The sequence below is a fragment of the Puma concolor genome, chromosome A3, assembly GCF_028749965.1.
Source record: "Puma concolor isolate L17-30 chromosome A3, mPumCon1.1.hap2, whole genome shotgun sequence".
NCBI lineage: Eukaryota > Metazoa > Chordata > Mammalia > Carnivora > Felidae > Puma > Puma concolor.
Window position 1 is genome coordinate 116,755,730 of NC_141669.1, and position 19,583 is coordinate 116,775,312.

At 47.1% G+C, this 19,583-nt stretch overlaps 2 protein-coding genes across 3 annotated transcripts in view; one reads left to right on the forward strand and one right to left on the reverse strand.

The window, feature by feature from the left end:
* Positions 1–15,638: 15,638 nt before the first annotated feature.
* MAP1LC3A (microtubule associated protein 1 light chain 3 alpha) lies at positions 15,639–17,301 on the forward strand. Its single transcript, XM_086702027.1, has 5 exons — positions 15,639–15,884; positions 16,182–16,237; positions 16,314–16,420; positions 16,686–16,855; positions 17,141–17,301. Exons 1-4 carry the CDS (start codon positions 15,845–15,847, stop codon positions 16,846–16,848), a joined length of 366 nt encoding a protein of 121 aa, XP_086558153.1. The 5' UTR covers positions 15,639–15,844; the 3' UTR covers positions 16,849–16,855; positions 17,141–17,301.
* Positions 17,302–17,526: 225 nt separating this feature from the next.
* PIGU (phosphatidylinositol glycan anchor biosynthesis class U) overlaps positions 17,527–19,583 on the reverse strand; it is an 85,196-nt gene continuing 83,139 nt past the window's right edge. For both annotated transcript variants that reach the window (XM_025931763.2, XM_086702025.1), the window contains one exon: positions 17,527–17,962. In XM_025931763.2, the coding sequence (XP_025787548.1) occupies positions 17,849–17,962 (114 nt within the window). In that variant the 3' untranslated portion in view covers positions 17,527–17,848. The remainder of the gene's footprint in view (positions 17,963–19,583) is intronic.

Below are 19,583 nucleotides of genomic sequence, written 5' to 3' on the forward strand. Positions count from 1 at the left end.
TCTTCACGCTCCAAGGTGCAGCTCCATCCATCATTCAACCATCCACCTCAGCACTTGGCACTGTGCCTGGAAATTCTGATGTTCTTCTGTGAGCCGGTATTGCCTTTCTCCAAAAATGTGTTTTTAAAGCACTGCAGGAATTACAGGCTTTCTCCTGTTAACGTATGTTGGACTCAAACCAACTACTTTTGTACATTTTTTCACTGAGAATCCCAAACCATCTTTCCACACCAAATTCAGCTTCTGGTGAATTACCAGGGGGTGAAAGAGAAATGCAGATCTCCTAAATTCAATCATTACGGCACGTAGAAATCATGAAGTTGCCAAACATGTCAAATCAGTAGAGCTACAATCCAGTGTCCATGAACTTAAACTGATCAATCATATTCAACTGAGAAGGAAAGTAACACCAAACACAAAGTGCTAGTTTGTTCAACTGTTGTGTTAAACAAGCTCAGTTGGATCAAAAGGCAATTTTATTATGGTCGCCCACTGTCTTTACATTGATTCTCTGGGGCTCGTGCTTCCCTTGCCCCGGATGGGATGTCAGGCAAGTCTCGAGGCTTCTCTCCTCATTCCCAGGGCCTTGAAGGCCCACTGGAGATGATGTGCCCAGTCTGGTGTGACGGCAAAATTTTGAACCGAATATGGAGATGGAGATTGCCCCTCACCTACCAGGTGCTTGACCCTGTTTCCCCACTTGGTGCTGTCCCCTCTTTGGCCCCATGTTGCCATAAGGAGAATGAGATGGAAAGTGTGTACTTTACCAGGACTGTTGTGAACGAGTTCTGGCTCTCTAAGCCTGGCGTGTGTTTAAAGCTGAAATTCGTCCTTCTGGCTCATCTGTCGTGAGTTTTCAAGACCTGTCTTGTCCTACCTGCCACTCCCTTAACTTTGGACGATGCGCTCTCCCTGGCTGGCCCCTCATAACTGTGCTTTTGGCCTCTGGTTCTCAGGGTCCCCTCTACACACTTTCCGTCTGTCGACTCAAGGTGAAACAGAAGCTCCCACCTCTTTTACAGGCAGAAGTCTGGACTCACTTTGGGGCCCCTTGTTTTGCAGTCCTGCACTGGTCCTGCTCCTCTCCTTAGCATAGGCCACTATTGCCTTGGGGCTTCAGTAGAAACAGATGAAAATTATTAGACTTTAACTTCCTAGTTCACAAGAAATATGTTATTAAAAACTTGTCTAAAAGGCAAGAAGAAATAGGAATTTCATGATTTTTTAAAACCTCTGGATTTCAAATACTTTTTTTGTCCTACAAGACTTGTTTGGTTTTCATGTATTATTAGGTTTTCAAATATATTTAGAGAAAACATTATAGACAAAGTAGCATATTGCCTGGAATTTGTTCTTATTTTACAATCTTCCTTTACAAAGCAGTGCTTTGTTCATTCATTCAGCAGTTATTTAGTGGTGCCTACTATGCGCCAGGCCCGTCTAGACGTAAAGGAATAGTAACAGCTTATGTCTAGTGGAGATGAGACAACAGTTAAAAAAAAACAAAACAAAATTGTGTTTGGGATCCATCTTTGGATCAATTAAAGCATAATCCCTGAACATCATTAGTTTGTAAAAGCTTCCCAGGTTTTTTGACATGCACCTAGAGTGGAAAAACACTGACCTATACAGCCTTACACACACATACCAGGGTTGTGAGTTCAAGAGGCTATAACAATATCCAGAGACAAGGAAAAACTCTTGAAAGATTAAAAATATGAGGGGAATAATTTCAACAGAAGAGTTGCAAGATAAAGTTGAGAAAATCTCCCTAAAAGTGGAAAAAAGGAAGAAAAAATGGAAAAGTTAAGAAAATTAAGGGATTGGTCTGGGATATTCAACATCTGATTAACAGAAGTTCCAGAAAGAGAAAACAGAAGGTTGAAAATACCAGCAAGAGACTGTAAGAAAAGTTTCCAAGACTAAGGACCTAAGTTTCCAGATCAAAAGATCTGAATGTCCAGAGTAATTAATTTTATTTTTTTAATTAATTTATTTTTTTATAGTGATTTTATTTTTAAAAAATTTTTTAACGTTTATTTATTTTTGAGACAGAGAGAGACAGAGCATGAATGGGGGAGGGGCAGAGAGAGGGAGACACAGAATCGGAAGCAGGCTTCAGGCTCTGAGCCATCAGCACAGAGCCCGACGCGGGGCTCGAACTCACGGACCATGAGATCGTGACCTGAGCTGAAGTCGGATGCTTAACCGACTGAGCCACCCAGGCGCCCCCAGAGTAATTACTTTTAAAAAGACCCACGCCAGGCCCCATCATCATGAGATCTCAGAACATTTTGGACAGACACAATCCAGAGAAAGAAGAAACCATGTACGAAGGATTAGAAATTACAACAGCATTGGACCCATAGCATCACTAGAAACAAAGAGAGTGCAGCAATGCCTTTAAAATTCTGCTTAAAAAAATTGTTTACAACCTAAAGTCCTATTCCAGCCAAACTATTAGTTAAGTGTGAGAGTAAGGTAAATATTTTCAGACATATAAGGTCACATATTTTTCCACCATGCAAGCTCAGGTGGCTATGGAAGCTATGGAAGAATATACATCAAAACAAGGGCATGGAGCAAAAAAGCTATGGAAGCTATGGAAGAATATACATCAGGAAGCTATGGAAGAATATACATCAAAACAAGGGCATGGAGCAAAGAAAGTAAGACATGGGGTTCGGGCAACTTGAGACTCCAACACAAGAAAGACAAAAGGGATATCTCAGGATAATGGTGAAGGGCCTGGGGCAGTAAACCTAGAGAGAAGTCCTAAACAGGAGAAGGATGTTTCCAAAAGGAAAAAAACTGCTAGAGTATTATATGTATTTGAATGGATTCAGAGAGATTTTTAGTTGTGCAAAAAATTTAGGGATAATTTAATATTGGGGCACGAAAAACAAAATGAAAACTTAAGCCCAAACCCCAGAAAATAAAAAAAATTGTACAATAAAAAGCAAATCTAGGACATATCGTGTGGCTCAGCTGTGCATAGTTTTGTAGGCAAAATACAATACACCCTAAATGGTGCTATAGCTGCTGGACGATGGGAAGGGTGAGGGAGGCAAGAGTCAAATCCCCTTCTGTGGTAAGAACTACAGAAATAACAGGACAACTATAGTGTTTAGAAACATGAAGGCAGGGGCACCCGGGTGGCTCAGTTGGCCGAACATCCAACTTTGGCTCAGATCATGATTTCATGGTTCATGAGTTCATGTGGTCCAGGGATGGAATGGTAGCTCCACAAAGTCATCAGGGACCCAGGCTCTTTAAACTTTCTGCCCAACCATTCCCAGGGTGTAGCCCTTGTCCTTATGATCCAAGATTAGCTACTAGAGCCCCAGCCGTCACAAGTTTCAGGCACCTGATGGAGGGCGGGGCTGCAGAAGGATGTCCTCTTTCCCTTTAAGGAGATTTCCCACAAGTCCCATCGAGCACTTTCCACTTTTTTTCCCCCCTCAGAGCAGCCTGTGCCTTTATAACAGCTAAGCAGGCTACCTGAGGGGGATGAACTCGCCCAGGTGGTGACTGAGCATCTCAGACTTGATTTCCACCCAGTTGAAGGTCTTGCTGTTTTAGACACCCACCGTGTCCTGTAGGATGATCTTGTCCCATAACACTTATGTTTTACTGACAAAAGTTTCGTCGTCTTGCCACTTTTAACTGGAGTGGAAGCTGGGAAATCAAGCTGGGTGCATGGCTGCCCTAAGAGACATTCAGGGTTCTGTTCCAAGGGGGGAGAGCACAATTGTTGCTGGAAGTAACAATTGGTTACCACCACAGAAGCCAAGAGAAGAAAGAATTTCAAGGAGAAATTGGTCATGGCAGGTGGGCTGTGAACGGAGAAGTTGGGTGGGAGATGGAGGGGGGTGCGAGTTACCAGAACGTGACTGTTTGCTGGTGAGAGACAAGGGGCCTCCTGGCGGAGCAAACGAGGGGAAGGGTGGCCCGGGGCACAGAGTTGAAGGGCTGGCTGAGGCTAGAGCAGGGCCGGTTGGTCCAATGCACCTGAGGGGAGGCGGGGTGAGGGCCCAGAGGACGACGAGGGAAGGCGAGCCGGAGCTGCCCGGAGAGGAGGACTGGAGCTTGCCAGGTAAGTGACTCGGGATGGGTGGGCAGGGCCCAGCTGAGCTGTGTTGCAATCAGCAATGTTGCATCATATTTGCAGCCAGGGGCGCAGCTGCGTAACAAGCTGTCAGCTGGCTTTAACCAGGACTGGGATGTTCCCAGGTTAATTCAGCAGAATGAGGGAGTTCTGCACTTTGGGAAGAATTGTGGTGGGCTGTGGAATGTGTGCTGGGCAAGAGGAAGTGGAGACAGGTAGGGACTGGCAACCGAAGAGGGTGAAGCAGAAACCCTGTCTTGTTAGAAGGGTGGTGGTGAAGTGTGGTCTAGGCTGAGACCTGGGAAGTGGGAGGCAAAGCTGGCCTGGTGGAGTGACAGAGGGAGGGTTGGGAGAGGACAGATGGGTCTGCGAGCGACTTGGGGTGGACCTGAGAGGACTCAGACAGTGACTGGATCGGTAGCAAAGGGGAGAGCCCAGCTGAAGCCTGGGTCAAGCTGGAGTGATGGGACGTGAGGGGAGAAGCTGGAGCTGCAGGTATTAGGGAAGATGGGGCTTCGCTTGCACGTGTTGAGTTTGAGAAGCCTAAACATTCTGAGGCAAACTGTTCAGGAGACAGGACTCAGACCTGAGGCTTATGTTGAAGGCACTGATGGATGTGAACGGGCTGAGCAGGCTGAAGAGAGCTGGGGCCCATGGCAGGATGAGATCTTTTAGGCACAGCCAGAGGCTGGAAAGGCCAAGGGGAGGCAGCCTCACCAGGTGACTGGCCAGCTCTGAGGGCCAGGGTCTAGGAGGGCAGGGACTGTGAGGACATAGGAGGGAGGGTAAGAGGGTAGCAACCTGGGCCTTGTCATTCAGGGAGGCGGGTGAGCATGCCCCTGGTTAGAGGGAAAGGAGGGAACAGAGGGAGTGAGGCCCCATATGGGCAGTGGGTTTGATGGTCATGGCCTATACTTCCCAGTGAAGCCAGAGAGACTTTGAAGAGTGAGGGTGGGGTGCCCCAGCCAGAGGCTAGGGGACCCCTGGGAAGATTTCAGTCCTTCCAGTCTTTGGGAAAATTCCAATTGGAGTCTATAAACAGGAACAACCAATCCTTACTCAGATAATGACCCTGACTCAGACCGCATTCCTCCTGGGTCCTCCCAAAGTGAGGCCCATTTTACAAGTGAGCTCATTGCCTTAAATAAGATGGGTGCTGAATGAAGTTCCAGGCCCTGTTCCCCCAGAACTCCATGCCCTCCTGGTCATTCACTGATGCTGATCCTTGACTTCAGAGGTAGGTTCTGTTACTGGCTCCAGGGGGAAAGAATTTGTTCAAAGTTATCCAGTAAGTAGTAAAGCTACTTTAAAATTTTTTATATTTACTTATTTTTGAGAAAGAGACAGACTGCGAGCCAGGGGAGGGGCAGAGAGAGAGGAAGACACAGAATCCGAAGCAGCTCCAGGCTCTGAGCTGTCAGCACAGAGCCCGATGCGGGGCTCCAACTTGGGATCAGCGGGATCATGACCTGAGCCGAAGTCAGACATTTAACCAACTGAGCCACCCAGGAACCCCATTAGTAAAGCTACTTTAGACCCAACATCTGTCTGCCACTGTGTAAGGGAGCAGACAGAGGCTCCGAGAAGGAACCTGCCATGGTCACACAGTAATTGGTGGCCATTCAGGCAGGGTTGCTCCACTTTGATGTGATGGGCCAGTCAAGGCCAGTTCTCTGCCTTTTCTGAGGCCTATGAATCCTAGTCAGAAGAGGGGAGACAGACCCTCAGATGGGCAGTCCACACATTCCAGAGAAATGACACTGTGAAGGTCCAGAGGACAGGTCCTCATCCAGCAAATATTTACTGAGCACCTGCCATGTGCTACACTCTATCTAGGTGCTGGGATAGAGAAATAAAATAATTTTTATAACAATTATATATCATATTAAATTTAAACCCACAATTAGATCCCACTGCATACCCACCAGAGTGGCTAAAATTAAAATTTGGCATCACCAAATACTGGCAAGGATACAGAGCTACAGGAGCTCCCACACACAGATGTGTGTACAGTGTTGACAGGAATCTAAAATGGAACCACTACTTTAGAAAAAGATCCAGGGTGTCTGGGTGGCTCAGTCAGTTAAGCACCTGACCTAATTTCAGCTCCAGTCATGATCTCACAGTTTGTGTGTTCAAGCCCCACATCAGGCTCCTCACACTGACAGTGCGGAGCCTGCTTGGGATTCTTGCTCTCTGCCTCTCTCTTTGCCCCTCCTGCACACACACTCTCTCTCCTAAACTTAAAGGAGAAAAAAAATTAGTAATTTCTTCTAAAACCAAACACACATCTACTCTATAAGCCAGCAATTCCACTCCTAGGTATTTGTCCAAGTGAAATAAAATGAGTGTGTCCACACAAAGACCGTTACAGGAATGTTCATGGCATCTTTATTTACAATCGCCAAAACCTGGACCACCCAGGTGTCCATCAGTAGAAGAATGGATAACCAAACTGTGGTTCACCCATCCAATGGAAGCTCTCTGCAATATAAAGAAATGGTCTACTGATATCTGCAAGAACATGAACTTCAAAATGCTTATATTGAAGTAAAGACGCCAGAAACAAAAGCACGTACTGTGTGTGGTTCTATTTATATGACGTTCTAGATGAGCTCATATTAATCTACAGTGAAAATCTCAGAATGGTTGTTGCCTCTGGAGGTGAGGGTGGATATGGACTGAGAAGGGGCAAGAGGGAACTTTCTAAAGAGGTGATGGTAGTGTTCTGTATCTTGGTAGGAGTTTGGATTACACAGGTGTGTGTACTTGTGAAAATTCATCAGACACACGCTTAACATCTATGCTTAGTTATATGTAAATTTTATCCCTGTAAAAAAATTAAAAACAAATATTGATATGGATATAAAGGGTTTGAGGATAAAGTGAATTGATGTCTGCAACTTACTGGTTTTTTTCCTCTTTTTATTGAGACATAATTGACATATAACATGTTAGTTTTGGGTGTACAACATAATGATTCAATATTTGTATATATTGTGAAATGATCGCCGCAATAAGTCTGATTAAAAACCATCAGCATACATAGTTACAAAATTTTTTTTCTTTTAAGATCCACTCTTTAGCAACATTTAAATATACACTACAACATTACTAATCATAGTCACCATGCTGTACATTACATCCCCTGGACTTATTTATAACTGAAACTTTGTGATTTTTAACCCCTTTCACTCATTTTGCCCCACCCCACTCTCTAGCCTATGGCAACCATCAATCTGTTCTCTGTATCTCTGAGCTTGTTTGTTTTTAGATTCCACATATCAGTGAGATCATGGCCCATCCATGTTGTCACAAATGGCAAGATTCCATTCTTTATGGATTAATAATATTCCATATCGTGTGTGTGTGCATGCACATGTGTGTGTGTGACATTTTATTTATCCATTCATCTACCAGTGGTCACTTAGATTGTTTCCATATCTTGGCTATTGTAAATAATGCTGCAATAAACATAGGGGTACATATATCTTTTCTAGAGATTTCGTTTCCTTCAGATAAATATTCAGAGGTGGAATTGCTAGATTTCTATCTTTAATTTTTGGAGGAACCTCCATACTGTTTTCCACAGCAGCAGAACAAATTCACATTACCACTGTTAGTGGGTTCCCTTTTCTCCACATCCTTGTCAATACTTGTTATTTCTTGTCATGCTGATGATAGATAGCCAGGTGTGAGGTGATATCACATTGTGGTTTTGATTTATATTTCCCTGATGATTAGTAATGTCGAGCATCTTTTCATTTGTCTGTTGGCCATCTGTACATCTTCTATGGAAAAATGTTCAGGTCTTCTAACGATTTTTTAACCAGATTGGTTGGGTTTTTTTGTTTTGTTTGCTATTGAGTTGTAGGAGTTCTTTATATACTTTGGATATTAACCCCTTATCAAATATATGACTTGCAAATATTTTAATTCATTGTCTTTTCATCGTGCCGGTGGTTTCCTTTGCTGTGCAGAAGCTTTTTAGTTCAATGTGGTCCCACTTGTTTGTTTTTACCGTTGTTGCCTTTGCTTTTGGTATCAAATCCCCAAATCATCACCAACACCAATGTCAAGGAGCTTACCACATATGCTTTCTTGTAGGAGTATTATGGTTTCGGGTCTTGCATTCAGTCTTCAATCCATTTTGAATTAGTTTTCATTATGGTATAAGTCATGGTCCAGTTTCCCCAAAATCATTTACTGGAGAGACTGTCCTTTCTGCCACTGTGTATTCTTGGCTTCTTGGTTATAAATTAATTGATCATATATGCATGGGTTTATTTCTGGGATCTCTATTCTCCACTGATTTTTTTTAAGTTTATTTATTCTGAGAGAGCAAGCACGTGCATGGGAGGGCAGAGAGAGAGAGTGGGAGAGAGAGTCTCAAGTAGGCTCCACACTGGCAGTGCGGAGCCCAATGCAGGGCTTGAACCCACTGAGCCACCCAGGCACCCATGATCTATGTGTTTTTATGCTAATGCCATACTATTCTGATTACTATAACTTTGTGATATAGTTTGCCTCCAGCTTTGTTCTTTCTCAAGGCTGCTTTCACTTTTCCAGATAATTTGTGGTTCCATACAAATTTTAGGATCATTTGTTCTATTTCTGTGAAAAATGCCATTGGAATTTTAATAGGGATTGCATTGAATCTGTAGATTGCTTTGGGTATAGAGACATTTTAACAATATTAATTCTTCCAGTTCATGAGTACAGAATATCCATTTATTCATGTCTTCGATTTCTTTCATCAGTGTCTTACGGTTTTAGTGTACAAGACTTTCCCCTCCTTTGTTAAATGTATTCCTAGGTATCTTATTCATTTTGATGCAATTTTTTTTTCTTTTAGACAGTAGGGCAGGGGCAGAGGGAGAGAGAGAATCTCAAGCAGGCTCCATGATATCAGGGCACAGCCTAATTTGGGGCTCGATCCCATGACCTCGATCATGACCTGAGCCGAAATCAAGAGTCAGATTCAACCAACTAAGCCACACAGGTGCCCCTTATTTTTTATTTATTTTTATTTATTTTTTTAGAGAGTGCAGGGGAGTGATGCAATTTTAAATGGTATTTTAATTGCTTTTTTAAAATAATTTTTTAAGCTCATTTATTTATTTTTGAGAGAGACAGAGACAGAGTGAGTGGGGGAGCAGCAGAGAGAGAGAATCTCCATTGTCAGCACAGAGCCCAATGTGGGGCTCAACCCCACAAAACTGAGATCATGACCTGAGCTGAAACCGAGTGAGACACTTAACCAACTGAGCCACCCAGGCGTCCCTTAATTTCTCTTTCTGATAGTTCATTATTAGCATATAGAAACACAACAGATTTGGGGCACCTGGGTGCCTCAGTCAGTTTAGTGTGCCACTATCTTGATCTCAGTTCAGGTCTTAATCTCAGCTCAGGTCTTGATCTCAAGGTCATGAATTCAAGCCCTGTGTTGGGCCCCACACTGGGCATGGAGCCTACTTAAAAAAAAAACAAAAAACAAAAAACAGGGTGCTCAGGTGGCTCAGTCAGTTAAGCATCAGACCCTTGACTTTGGCTCACGTCATGATCTCAAGGTTCGTGAGATTGAGCCCTGCATCAGAATCTGCGCTGAGTGTGGAGTCTGCTTGGGATTCTCCCTCTCTCTGTCCCTCCCCTGCTTGCTCGCTCACTCTCAAAAATAAATTAATTGAAAAAAAAAACAAAACCCAGACTTTTGTATATTGATTTTGTATCTTGCAACTTTACCAAATTTATGAGTTCTAACAGTTTTTTGGTGGAGTCTTTACGGTTTTCTATATATAATATCCTGTCATCTGCAAACAGCGACAGTTTTACTTCTTCCTTTCCAATTAAAAAATTTTTTAACGTTTATTTATTATTGAGAGACAGAAACAGAGATGAGCATGGGAGGGGCAGAGAGAGGAGGAGACACAGAATCTGAAGGAGGCTCCAGGCTCTGAGCTGTTAGCACAGAGCCCAATGCGGGGCTCGAACTCACAAACCCAGCGAGATCCTGACCTGAGCGGAAGTCGGACGCTTAACCGACTGAGCCACCTTCATCTTCCTTTCCAATTTAGATGCCTTTTATTTCTTGCCTAATTGCTCTGGCTAGAATTTCCAAGATGGTGTTGAATAAAAATGGCAAGAGGGGGCATCTTTGTCTTGTTCCTGATCTTAAAGGAAAAGCTTTCAACTTTTTATTATTGAGTATGTTAGCTGTCGGCTTGTCATACATGTGGCCTTTATTATGTTGGGATAGGTTTCCTCTATACCCACTTTGTTGAGAGTTTTTATCACAAATGGATATTGGAGGGGCTACTGGGTGGCTCAGTTGGTTGAGCATCTCTGACTTCTCCTCACATCATGATCTTGTGGTTTGTGAGTTCAAGCCCCACATGGGGGCTCACTGCTGTCAGCCTGTCAGCACAAAGCCTACTTCAGATCTTCTGTTCCCCTCTCTCTGCCCAAGCCCTGCTTGCACTCTCCCAAAATAAATATTTTTTTAAGTTAATAAAAATAAATGCATATTGGATTGCAACTGAAATGTATAAAAAAGATTGGGTGGGTGGATGTACAGATGATAAAGCAAATAGGGCAAGCATTAAGTATAGAATGTAACTGGTGTGTATATTGGCGATTGCTGAACAATCATTTCAAGTGTTCTGTATGCCTGAAGATTTTTGTAATGCTTAGAAAAATTATATAGTATATTAGAAGTTGCTAACTATTCTGTCAAAAAAATAAGGCATTGGAGGGAGGATAGGGAGTAACCGGGGTGGGGACTGCAACATTAAATAAGATCATTCAGGAAAGCCTCCCTGAGGAGACCTGAGAGCCACACAGAGATCTTGAGGAAGAACGCTCCAGGCAAAGGGAAGAGTAAGTATTGAAAGGCCCTGGGGCACAAGAGTGTCTGATTCTGGAAGAGTGAGAAGATCAGTGTAGCTGAAGCCTAGGGGGCAAGGAGTAGATGAGGCCAGGAGAGAGTAAGAGGCAAGATCTCACAAGCCTCTTGGGCCACTGTTCAGCCTTTGACTTTTGCTCTAAACGTGTGGGGTACAGAATCAGCTGACCCGACTTCCGTGCACAGGAAAGCTGCTGTCAGCGTAGTGGTACCCAAATGAGGCGGGCAAAGCCAAAGCGAGGAGACCAGATGGGAGATGCTGACAGTAGTCAGGCAAGAGATGATGGCAGCTCTGGCCCGAGGGCAGTGGTGGAAGTGGTAAGAATTGGTTAGATTGTCGAGATATTTTGAAATGTGAACCAGCAGGATTTGGGCATGGACTGGATATGTGGGTGGTGAAGGAAAGAAAGGGGTCCAAGATGACACGGATGGAGACAGGGGAGATTACAACTGGTGCACATTTTAGGGGAAGAGCATGGGTTGATTTGGGGGAAGCTAAATTTCAAATGTCTGCTAGGCTTTCAAGTGGAGACACGGAGTAGACCGGGCCTTGGATTCTGTGGAGATGAGGGAGAGGAGGAACAGTGGGAGAGAAACCAGAGCTGGAGGTGGAGTGTCAGTCCTGCTGACTGGTCAGGTGAGAGCAAGAGTGAGCACAGACCTTGGGATTTGGGGGATGGGCCCTCCCCCACCATAGCCTCAGCCTAGGGCTTAGTGGAGCAAGGAGAGGTGTAACAACTTCCCCCAAGGCCTTGGCCGACCTAGTTCTTTCAGCTGCACTTAATGGCTCTGATTATACTCTGCTGCAACTTTGTGTTTGTGAGATTTGTCCATTTTGACACAGCTCTAGATCAAGAGTCAGCAAATTAAAGCCTCAGGCCAAATCTGTTTTAGCAAATAAAGTTTTCTTGGGATACAACCATGCCCTTTCGGGGTAAAGTCTGCTTCCACAAGCCAACAGCAACAAAGGAGTAGTTGCAGAGGGCCATATGGCCTGGAAAGCCAAACCTATTTACTGTCTGGCCCTTTAAAGGGAAAGTTTGCTGAGAGCCCTTCTCTCACCATGTGTTGCTATGTTATAGGAATACCCAACATCTTCAGTAGGACATATAGGTGGTCCCAATTTTTTGCTGTTAGGAAAATGCTCCAATGAACATACTTAACTGTGTTCCCTTGAGCTCACATGGGACACAGCAAGTGGGATTCCTGGTTTGTAGGATATGGGCATCTTCAGTTTGGGTAGATTCTGCCAAATCACTCTTCAGTATGGCTGAAAGGCTTTACACTCCCTTCAGCAGTGTAGAGAGTTCCCATTTCCCATTTCCCATCTTCCTCTAAAACATGGTATGCTGTGTTGTCAGACTTCATGTTAGTTAGCAGTCTTCTATTGTTTGTGGATTCCTCTGCATCTTCTTGCTGTGAGTGGTAGTTATGCTCCTGCTGCTTCTTGGCCTGGTGTTCTGGCTGGGACCTCAATACAATGTTGCATTATATTCAGTGAATTCATTTCACTGAAATGAATATACCATAGAATTCACCATACCATAGAGTATGGTGTTTTACCATTAAGTACGATGTTTGTCGCAGGTTTGTTTTCATTTGTTTGGTTGGTCTTGGGGTGGCAGGGAGAACTCCCCTCAAAAACCATCTGGATCAATTTTTTGAGGTATATTGCTACTCACTTTGTCTATTTCTTTTTGAAATAGTTTTGGCAAATTTCTTTTTCTAGAAAATTGTCCATCTTATCTAAGTTTTAAATTTACTGGCATAAAGTTTATAACATTCTTATTTTTATCATTTCTGCTAGAAATGATAGCAGTTCTATTTGGCACATTAATGTTTATTCTGTGTGTCTTTTCAAAGCTCCAGCTTTGCTTTGTGGTCTTAGTATTTTTGTTTTCTATTTCATCAATTTCTGCTCTTCTTTCCACTTTCTTTGGGTTGACACTGTTACTTTTTTATAATTCTTTAATACTCTGCTTGTAGATTTTCTGTACTTCTTACCTACTATAATTAATAAGGCTATAAATCTTCTACAGGCTGCTTTAGTTGTATTCCCCCAACCCTGAGTTTTTAAGTGTATTCTCATTTTTTTGATCTAAATAGTTTTCATTTCAATAGGATTTCATCTTTGAGTAAAATGTTTTTTAGATGTTTATGTGTCCAAACATTTAGAATTCATTTGGGTCTGGTCTGTGGTCACAGAATATGGTCTTTATGAAACTGTTCGAGGGGCGCCTGGGTGGCGCAGTCGGTTAAGCGTCCGACTTCAGCCAGGTCACGATCTCGCGGTCCGTGAGTTCGAGCCCCGCGTCGGGCTCTGGGCTGATGGCTCGGAGCCTGGAGCCTGTTTCCGATTCTGTGTCTCCCTCTCTCTCTGCCCCTCCCCCGTTCATGCTCTGTCTCTCTCTGTCCCAAAAATATAAATAAACGTTGGAAAAAAAAAAAAAAAAAGAAAAGAAACTGTTCGATACCTGTTGAGATTCAAGTTGGGGCCATTTTTTATGTCATTTTTTGGTAAATGTTTCTTGTGTGCTTGAAAGTAGCAATACTGGGTTCAGGGTTCCATTAGGGTTCATTGATCAGGATTATTATTAATATCTTTCTGTATCTTTTTTTGGCTGTTGGGTCTATCAGTTACTGAAAGAAGTCTTAAATCTCTCACTATGATGGAAGATCTGGCAATTTCTCCTTGTATCCTATCACTTTTGTTTTATACATTCAGCCTTTTAGATCTCTAACTTGTATGCTTTATAAGAATTGTTGTCTTCCTACAAGTTGTACTTTTCATCATTTATTGGTCATCCTCTGGATCTCTAATAATGTTTTTTACCTTAAGGACTTTTCTGTCTGATTTTGCTATAGCTATACCTTCTGGTTAGCTTTTCTCTAGTATACCTTTTCCCATCATTTTACTTTTGGTGCCCTTAAGTTTTAAATGTCCTCTTGTAAACAGCATATAGAGCTGCATTTATTTTTCTTGGCCAGTCTGATCATGTTTTATTTATTTATTTTTAATTTTTTTAATGTTATTTATTTTTTAAATGTTTTTATTTATTTTTGAGACAGAGACAGAGCATGAGCAGGGGAGCGGCAGAGAGAGAGGGAGACACAGAATCCAAAGCAGTCTCCAGGTTCTGAGCTGTCAGCACAGAGCCTGACGCAGGGCTCAAACTCACGGACTGAGATCATGACCTGAGCTGAAGCTGGACACTTAACCAACTGAGCCTGCCACCCAGGCGCCCCAATGTTATTTATTTTTGAGACAGAGACAGAGCATGAGCCAGGAGACAGGCAGAGAGAGGGGAAGACACAGAATCTGAAGCGGGCTCCAGGCTCTGAGCTGTCAGCACAGAGCCCCACGTGGGGCTCGAACCCACGAACCGTGAGATCATGACCTGAGCTGAAGTCAGACGCTCAACCGACTGAGCCACCCAGGCGCCCCTGATCATGTTTTTAATAAGTGAATGTAAAACATTTACTCATGTTTTACATTTACTCTGGTTTTGCATCATTTATATACCATTCTTTTTACTTTTTTTTCTCCTTTTCTCTATTGGCAGTTACACTTGCTATTCTTTTAGTGATTCCCTTGTAAGTGTCTGAAATACACACTTCCTGAATTCACAAAGCTTTGTAAATTATCAGTATCTTTATCCTGCCCCCCTCAAATATATCAAGCCTCTTAGAACACTTGAACTGATTACTCTCTCCAGTCTTCCGGTTGTGTCCTCTGCTCCTTTTGTAACTCCCCAGATTAATCATCACTGTTCATGTTCCACTGTTTATTTACCTACATGTTTACCAGCTTAGTTGCTCACCATTTTTCTTCTTCTGAGTTCTGCAAACTCATTACAAAGTGCCACGATGCTACTTTTATTTATCCTGCTCTGGATTTTATGTAAGGATCCTGGTCTTTAATCAAGTCTGGAAGCTCTTCAAGAACTGCCTCTCCCACTTCTTTTCTCTCCTTTTGGAATTCTGATTGGACCTGCGGGTCTTCTCACTTCCCTATTCCTATCACTTATCCTTTTAGAAGGTCTATCACCTTGTTTCTCTGGTTGCTTCCTTTCAATCCTCCAGTTGCGTGACTTATCTTCTGCTGTGTCCCATCTACTTTCTTGCCTGATCCTTTCAGACTTGAATTTCAAATAGCTTTTTCAATTCTAGAAATTCCTTTGAAAACCTGTGTGTTCCTTTTTAGCATCTTGTTTTGAAGTTGTAATCCCCCCGCCCCTAGCTTTCTTTCTCTAACCATGAGCTCCATGGAGGCGAGGTTTTTGGGTTTACTGCCATCGTCACCTCCAGCGCCTCACACCATCGCTTGAAGGGAACGGCCTCCCAGTGTGCTGTGGGATGACTTAGCCCCAGGGGGAACGGAAAATGCTGAGCCCCGGACTGGCCCGCGCGCTTTCCCGCTGTCAGAGCTGCAAGTCAGCTCTCTCAACTCCCGGCAGGCTTGCCAGTCTCTCAGCCCCGGCCTCGGGGAGATGGGCCGGCAGCTCATGACGTCACAGGACTGTGACGCGACCTGGGAGCCCCGCCCCACCCCTCCGCGGTGCTGGCTTGGAGTCCAGCTCTCTGCGCCATGACGTCACAGGCCCAGGCGGGCGGGTTTTGCGTCGGCCCAATGGGAGCAGTGCGCCGGCCTCCCCTTTAAGGAATGTTGTGACCTGACGTCACCCGGGCGAGTTACCTCCCCGAGCCACCGCCGCCAGGCTCAGCTCGAGAACCGGAGCCCTTGAGCGCGAGGCGCGGAGCCCCCGAATCTCAGCCAGAGCCCCCAAGCCACGCGTCCCGGAGCCCCGGCCTGCGCGCCCTGCCGGGCCCGCGCGATGCCCTCAGACCGGCCTTTCAAGCAGCGGCGGACCTTCGGTGAGGCCCGGCGGGCAGTCTGCGGGTGCGGAGCGGGGACACGGGGTGGGGGGGGAGGTGGGAACCACGACTGACCCTGACTGCCGCAGGCGACGTCAGCCCCGTGACGTCAGACTCAGGCTGGACCCCCCGGGGCCGGGAGGCAGGTTCTGGCCTGGGCCGGGGCTTCGCCTCCCAGTCCAGCCGGTGCCAGGCCCTGGGGCCTGAAGCCCCGGGGGCGGGAGCCCGGGGGGCGGGGCCGGCGACGGGCGGGGCAAGCGGGACCTCTTGGCCTTACTGCCTGTCTCCTGTCCGCAGCCGACCGCTGTAAGGAGGTGCAGCAGATCCGCGACCAGCACCCCAGCAAGATCCCGGTGAGTCTCACCGCCCCCTCCTATCCCTGTGGCTCCAGGCCCTGCCCATCTCACGCATCCCCTGCCCCACCCCTAGGTGATCATCGAGCGCTACAAGGGTGAGAAGCAGCTGCCAGTCCTGGACAAGACCAAGTTCCTGGTGCCAGACCATGTCAACATGAGCGAGTTGGTCAAGATCATCCGGTGCGTGGGCAGCAGCAGTCAGAAGGGGCTTGGGGCCTTCTGGGGGAGGGTGGGACTTGGGCCCGGGCTTTGGATCCCAGTCCTAGGTAGGTTGGGAAAGGTCAGGGCTGGGGTCTGTGTCAGGTCAGAGGTGAGTGCCTCCAGAAAGGGCTGGGATGGGGGTGGTCTCAGAATCATTGGGGATGGGGCGGGGGGTGTGGTCAGGGCACCACCCACCCAGGAGCCTGGCCCCTCACAGAAGGCCCCTGCCCTTCTGCTACCCCAGGCGCCGCCTGCAGCTGAACCCCACGCAGGCCTTCTTCCTGCTGGTGAACCAGCACAGCATGGTGAGCGTGTCTACGCCCATCGCCGACATCTACGAGCAGGAGAAGGATGACGATGGCTTCCTCTACATGGTCTACGCCTCCCAGGAAACCTTCGGCTTCTGAAGCAGCAGTAGGGGGGGAGGGGTTGGCCTGGGAATGGGGGTGGGGGGGTGCCCTGTCAGGCTCTACCCAGGGAGCTCCTGGCTCCTGAACTTAACGGTCTCTGCCCTGGGTGGGCTGGGCAGGGATGCCGCCTCCTAGCCAGGGCACACCAACCACACCTACTCTGCCCGTGGGTGGGTCCTGGGCCAGTCATTGTTAGGGTTACCCCTCTGGGTGCTGGCTGGGATGCGGGAGGATAAGGAAGAGCTCCCAGCACCCCTGCTCCGTGTGGTTTGTCTTTTTCTTTTTTTAGGCCCCTGCCCATCTGCCCCTCCCTCACCTGAGGCGCTGCCCCCCTGCTTGGACCTGCCCACCCCTGAAAGACTGGCCCCTGGCTCACCTGGTCTTGACAAGGTGTACGGATCTGTGGTCATTGTCCCTCTGCAGAATAAAGATTGCTCAGGCCCGCCTGGCCCTTTGCCTCCAGCTGCTTGGGGAATGGGGGGGGGGGGGTGGGAGCTGCTGGGGGGTGGGGTGGGAGTAGGCTGCCCTACACCAGTCTCAGCTGGCCAGGGCACAAACTTGCGTGTTGTGGACTTGGGGCTCATTCTAGAAACCCACACCAGTGTGTAGTATACCACGGTGGTGTTAGCGGCCAAGCCCACCCCTTCCAGGAGTGCAGTGTGGGCCCAGGATCGATTTCTTTGTAACAAAAAACCATTTATTAAGTAGTCACAACCTAACAAACCCTGCTCACCTGCTTCTTCCCCTTTCGAGCCTCGGAGGGGGCTCCCCGGTGTGCAGAACCACAAAGTGGGGGTCCAAGTGGAGGAGCTCCTGGCTATTCCCCATTGGCCTTGCTGCCAGCCATGGCTCCTCTCTGGTGCCAGAGATTTGTAACCCTGGACTCGAACCTCATCTGCCGGAGGCCTCCTCTGCTGGCAACTCTGGCTAGGGGGCTTGGCCCAGCTTCTGGCCCTTCCACCCCCTGAAGTCCATGCAGCCCTGTGCCCAGCCAGGCCTACTTGAGCACAAGCATGGCCTCCGTGCCGTCCTTGGCAGTCAAGTAGAGACCATGTGTGAGGTAGTACTCCCGCCGCAGGAAGGCATAGAAGTAATCGGAGATGAGCAGGATCTGGGGGGAGAGAGAAGGTGTGAGAAGCTCTGAGGAACCTACCCCTGAACCTTGGGTCTCTGAGAGGGTAGGCGGGTGTTGGGGTGACCCTGCCCAGGGACTCCTACCTCAGGGCCTACAACTGACCCCACAAGGTCTTGCATTGGACCTCTCCACCCCTGTGCCCCTGTATTGCCCCTCTCCACCCCTGTGGGGTTCACGCCACCTTCCCAGGCCCTGGCCTCTGCACTCCAGAATGTACCTCTGCAGCCAGTGGCCCTTCCATCCTCACCTCTTGGGTGCCCACAGGCTCCTCCATGGTACAGCTGAGCCCCCGGTCAAAGCTGCTGCTCCCATGGTGAACCCATGCCCCCATCTTCCCTCCAGGTTCTTAGGCCACAGAATAACCTGATACTTCTCCTGGACACAAGGCCACTAAGTCCTGGCAGTTTTATCTCCCAAACTCAGATCCACCCATTTCTACCTGTTCTTACAGCTAACACCCTGGACAAAGCCACTGTCATCGAAACAACATCAATCTCTGCTCTGGGCTCCTTGGTCTCAGGCCTCCCGCACCCCTGACCCCACCAGTCCATTCTCTCTCGCAGCCAGAGGTTGCTTCTCAAAATAAATCTAGGCCTATTACTTCCCAGCTAAAAGTCCTCCAAAGGCTTCCTAGGGCTCCTAGGATGAAGATCAGACTCTTTTGGGGCTCTGAGGGCTTGTACCTGGTCCCTGCCCCATGTGCATGCCTCACCCTCTCGCCTGCTCCACCTCACTCAGCTCCAGCCACACTGGCTTCTTTCCTTTTGCTGCAGGATCTCTGCTGTTTCCTCTGCCTGCAATGTTCTCTTCCCTTTCATCCAGCCAACATCTGCTTACCCTTCAGGTCTCAGGAAAGGTCACTTCCTTAGAGAAGCCCTCCCACACTCCCAGATTGGGTCTTGGCCCCATTAACCTCTACTTGGTAACACAAACTCATCCAAATTGCAGTTTTTCTTTCATCTGTGTGACTGCCTGATGATTGTGCCTCCTCCCCTGGACTGGGCAGGGTCCCCGAGGCGTTCTGCCACCATGGTATCCGTGACCAGCTCAGTCGGCCTTTCCTGGATAGGCCACAGAATCCAAAGGGCCCCAGAAGCTCAGTACTATCCCCCTGACAGAAGCCCAGAGAGGAATCAGGACTTGGGCTGTTTTACAATCCCATTCATCCCAAGACTCCCAGTGCCTGGGGCAGGAGGGGCAGAGCCCTGCTGCATGGCAGGATGTGGGGAGAGGGGCTCACAGCCCCATTTCTCAGCCACTTAGAGGCCTCTTAGACCATTAGTATCAACCACCTTGTTGGCATAGATGGGAAGATGGAAGCCCAGTGGAGGAGTGGAGGGGGAACACCCGGCTAGGGTCTTAGAGCAGGTCAGAGGTTGAGCTGAGCCTGGGATCTTGGCCTCTGACCTCCGGAGACCCCTGTCCTGGACAGCTTCATACTGTGGGCAGGAAGGAGAACACAGAGGGGCCTGAAGGAAAAGCTGAGGACCTACACCAGAGGAAACTGAGGCACAAAAGGTTCAATAGTTGGCCTGAGACTACACATGAGAGCTGGCCTAGTGGCTGTGACCCTGCAGCAAGGTGATATACCTGGGGC

Bases quoted from the DNA above. Each gene is read 5' to 3' on its own strand.
- MAP1LC3A (XM_086702027.1), top strand. From the start codon at position 15,845: ATGCCCTCAGACCGGCCTTTCAAGCAGCGGCGGACCTTCG. The intron at 15,885-16,181 runs GTGAGGCCCGGC...TCCTGTCCGCAG, and splicing joins CAAGCAGCGGCGGACCTTCG to CCGACCGCTGTAAGGAGGTG. The intron at 16,238-16,313 runs GTGAGTCTCACC...CCCCACCCCTAG, and splicing joins AGCACCCCAGCAAGATCCCG to GTGATCATCGAGCGCTACAA.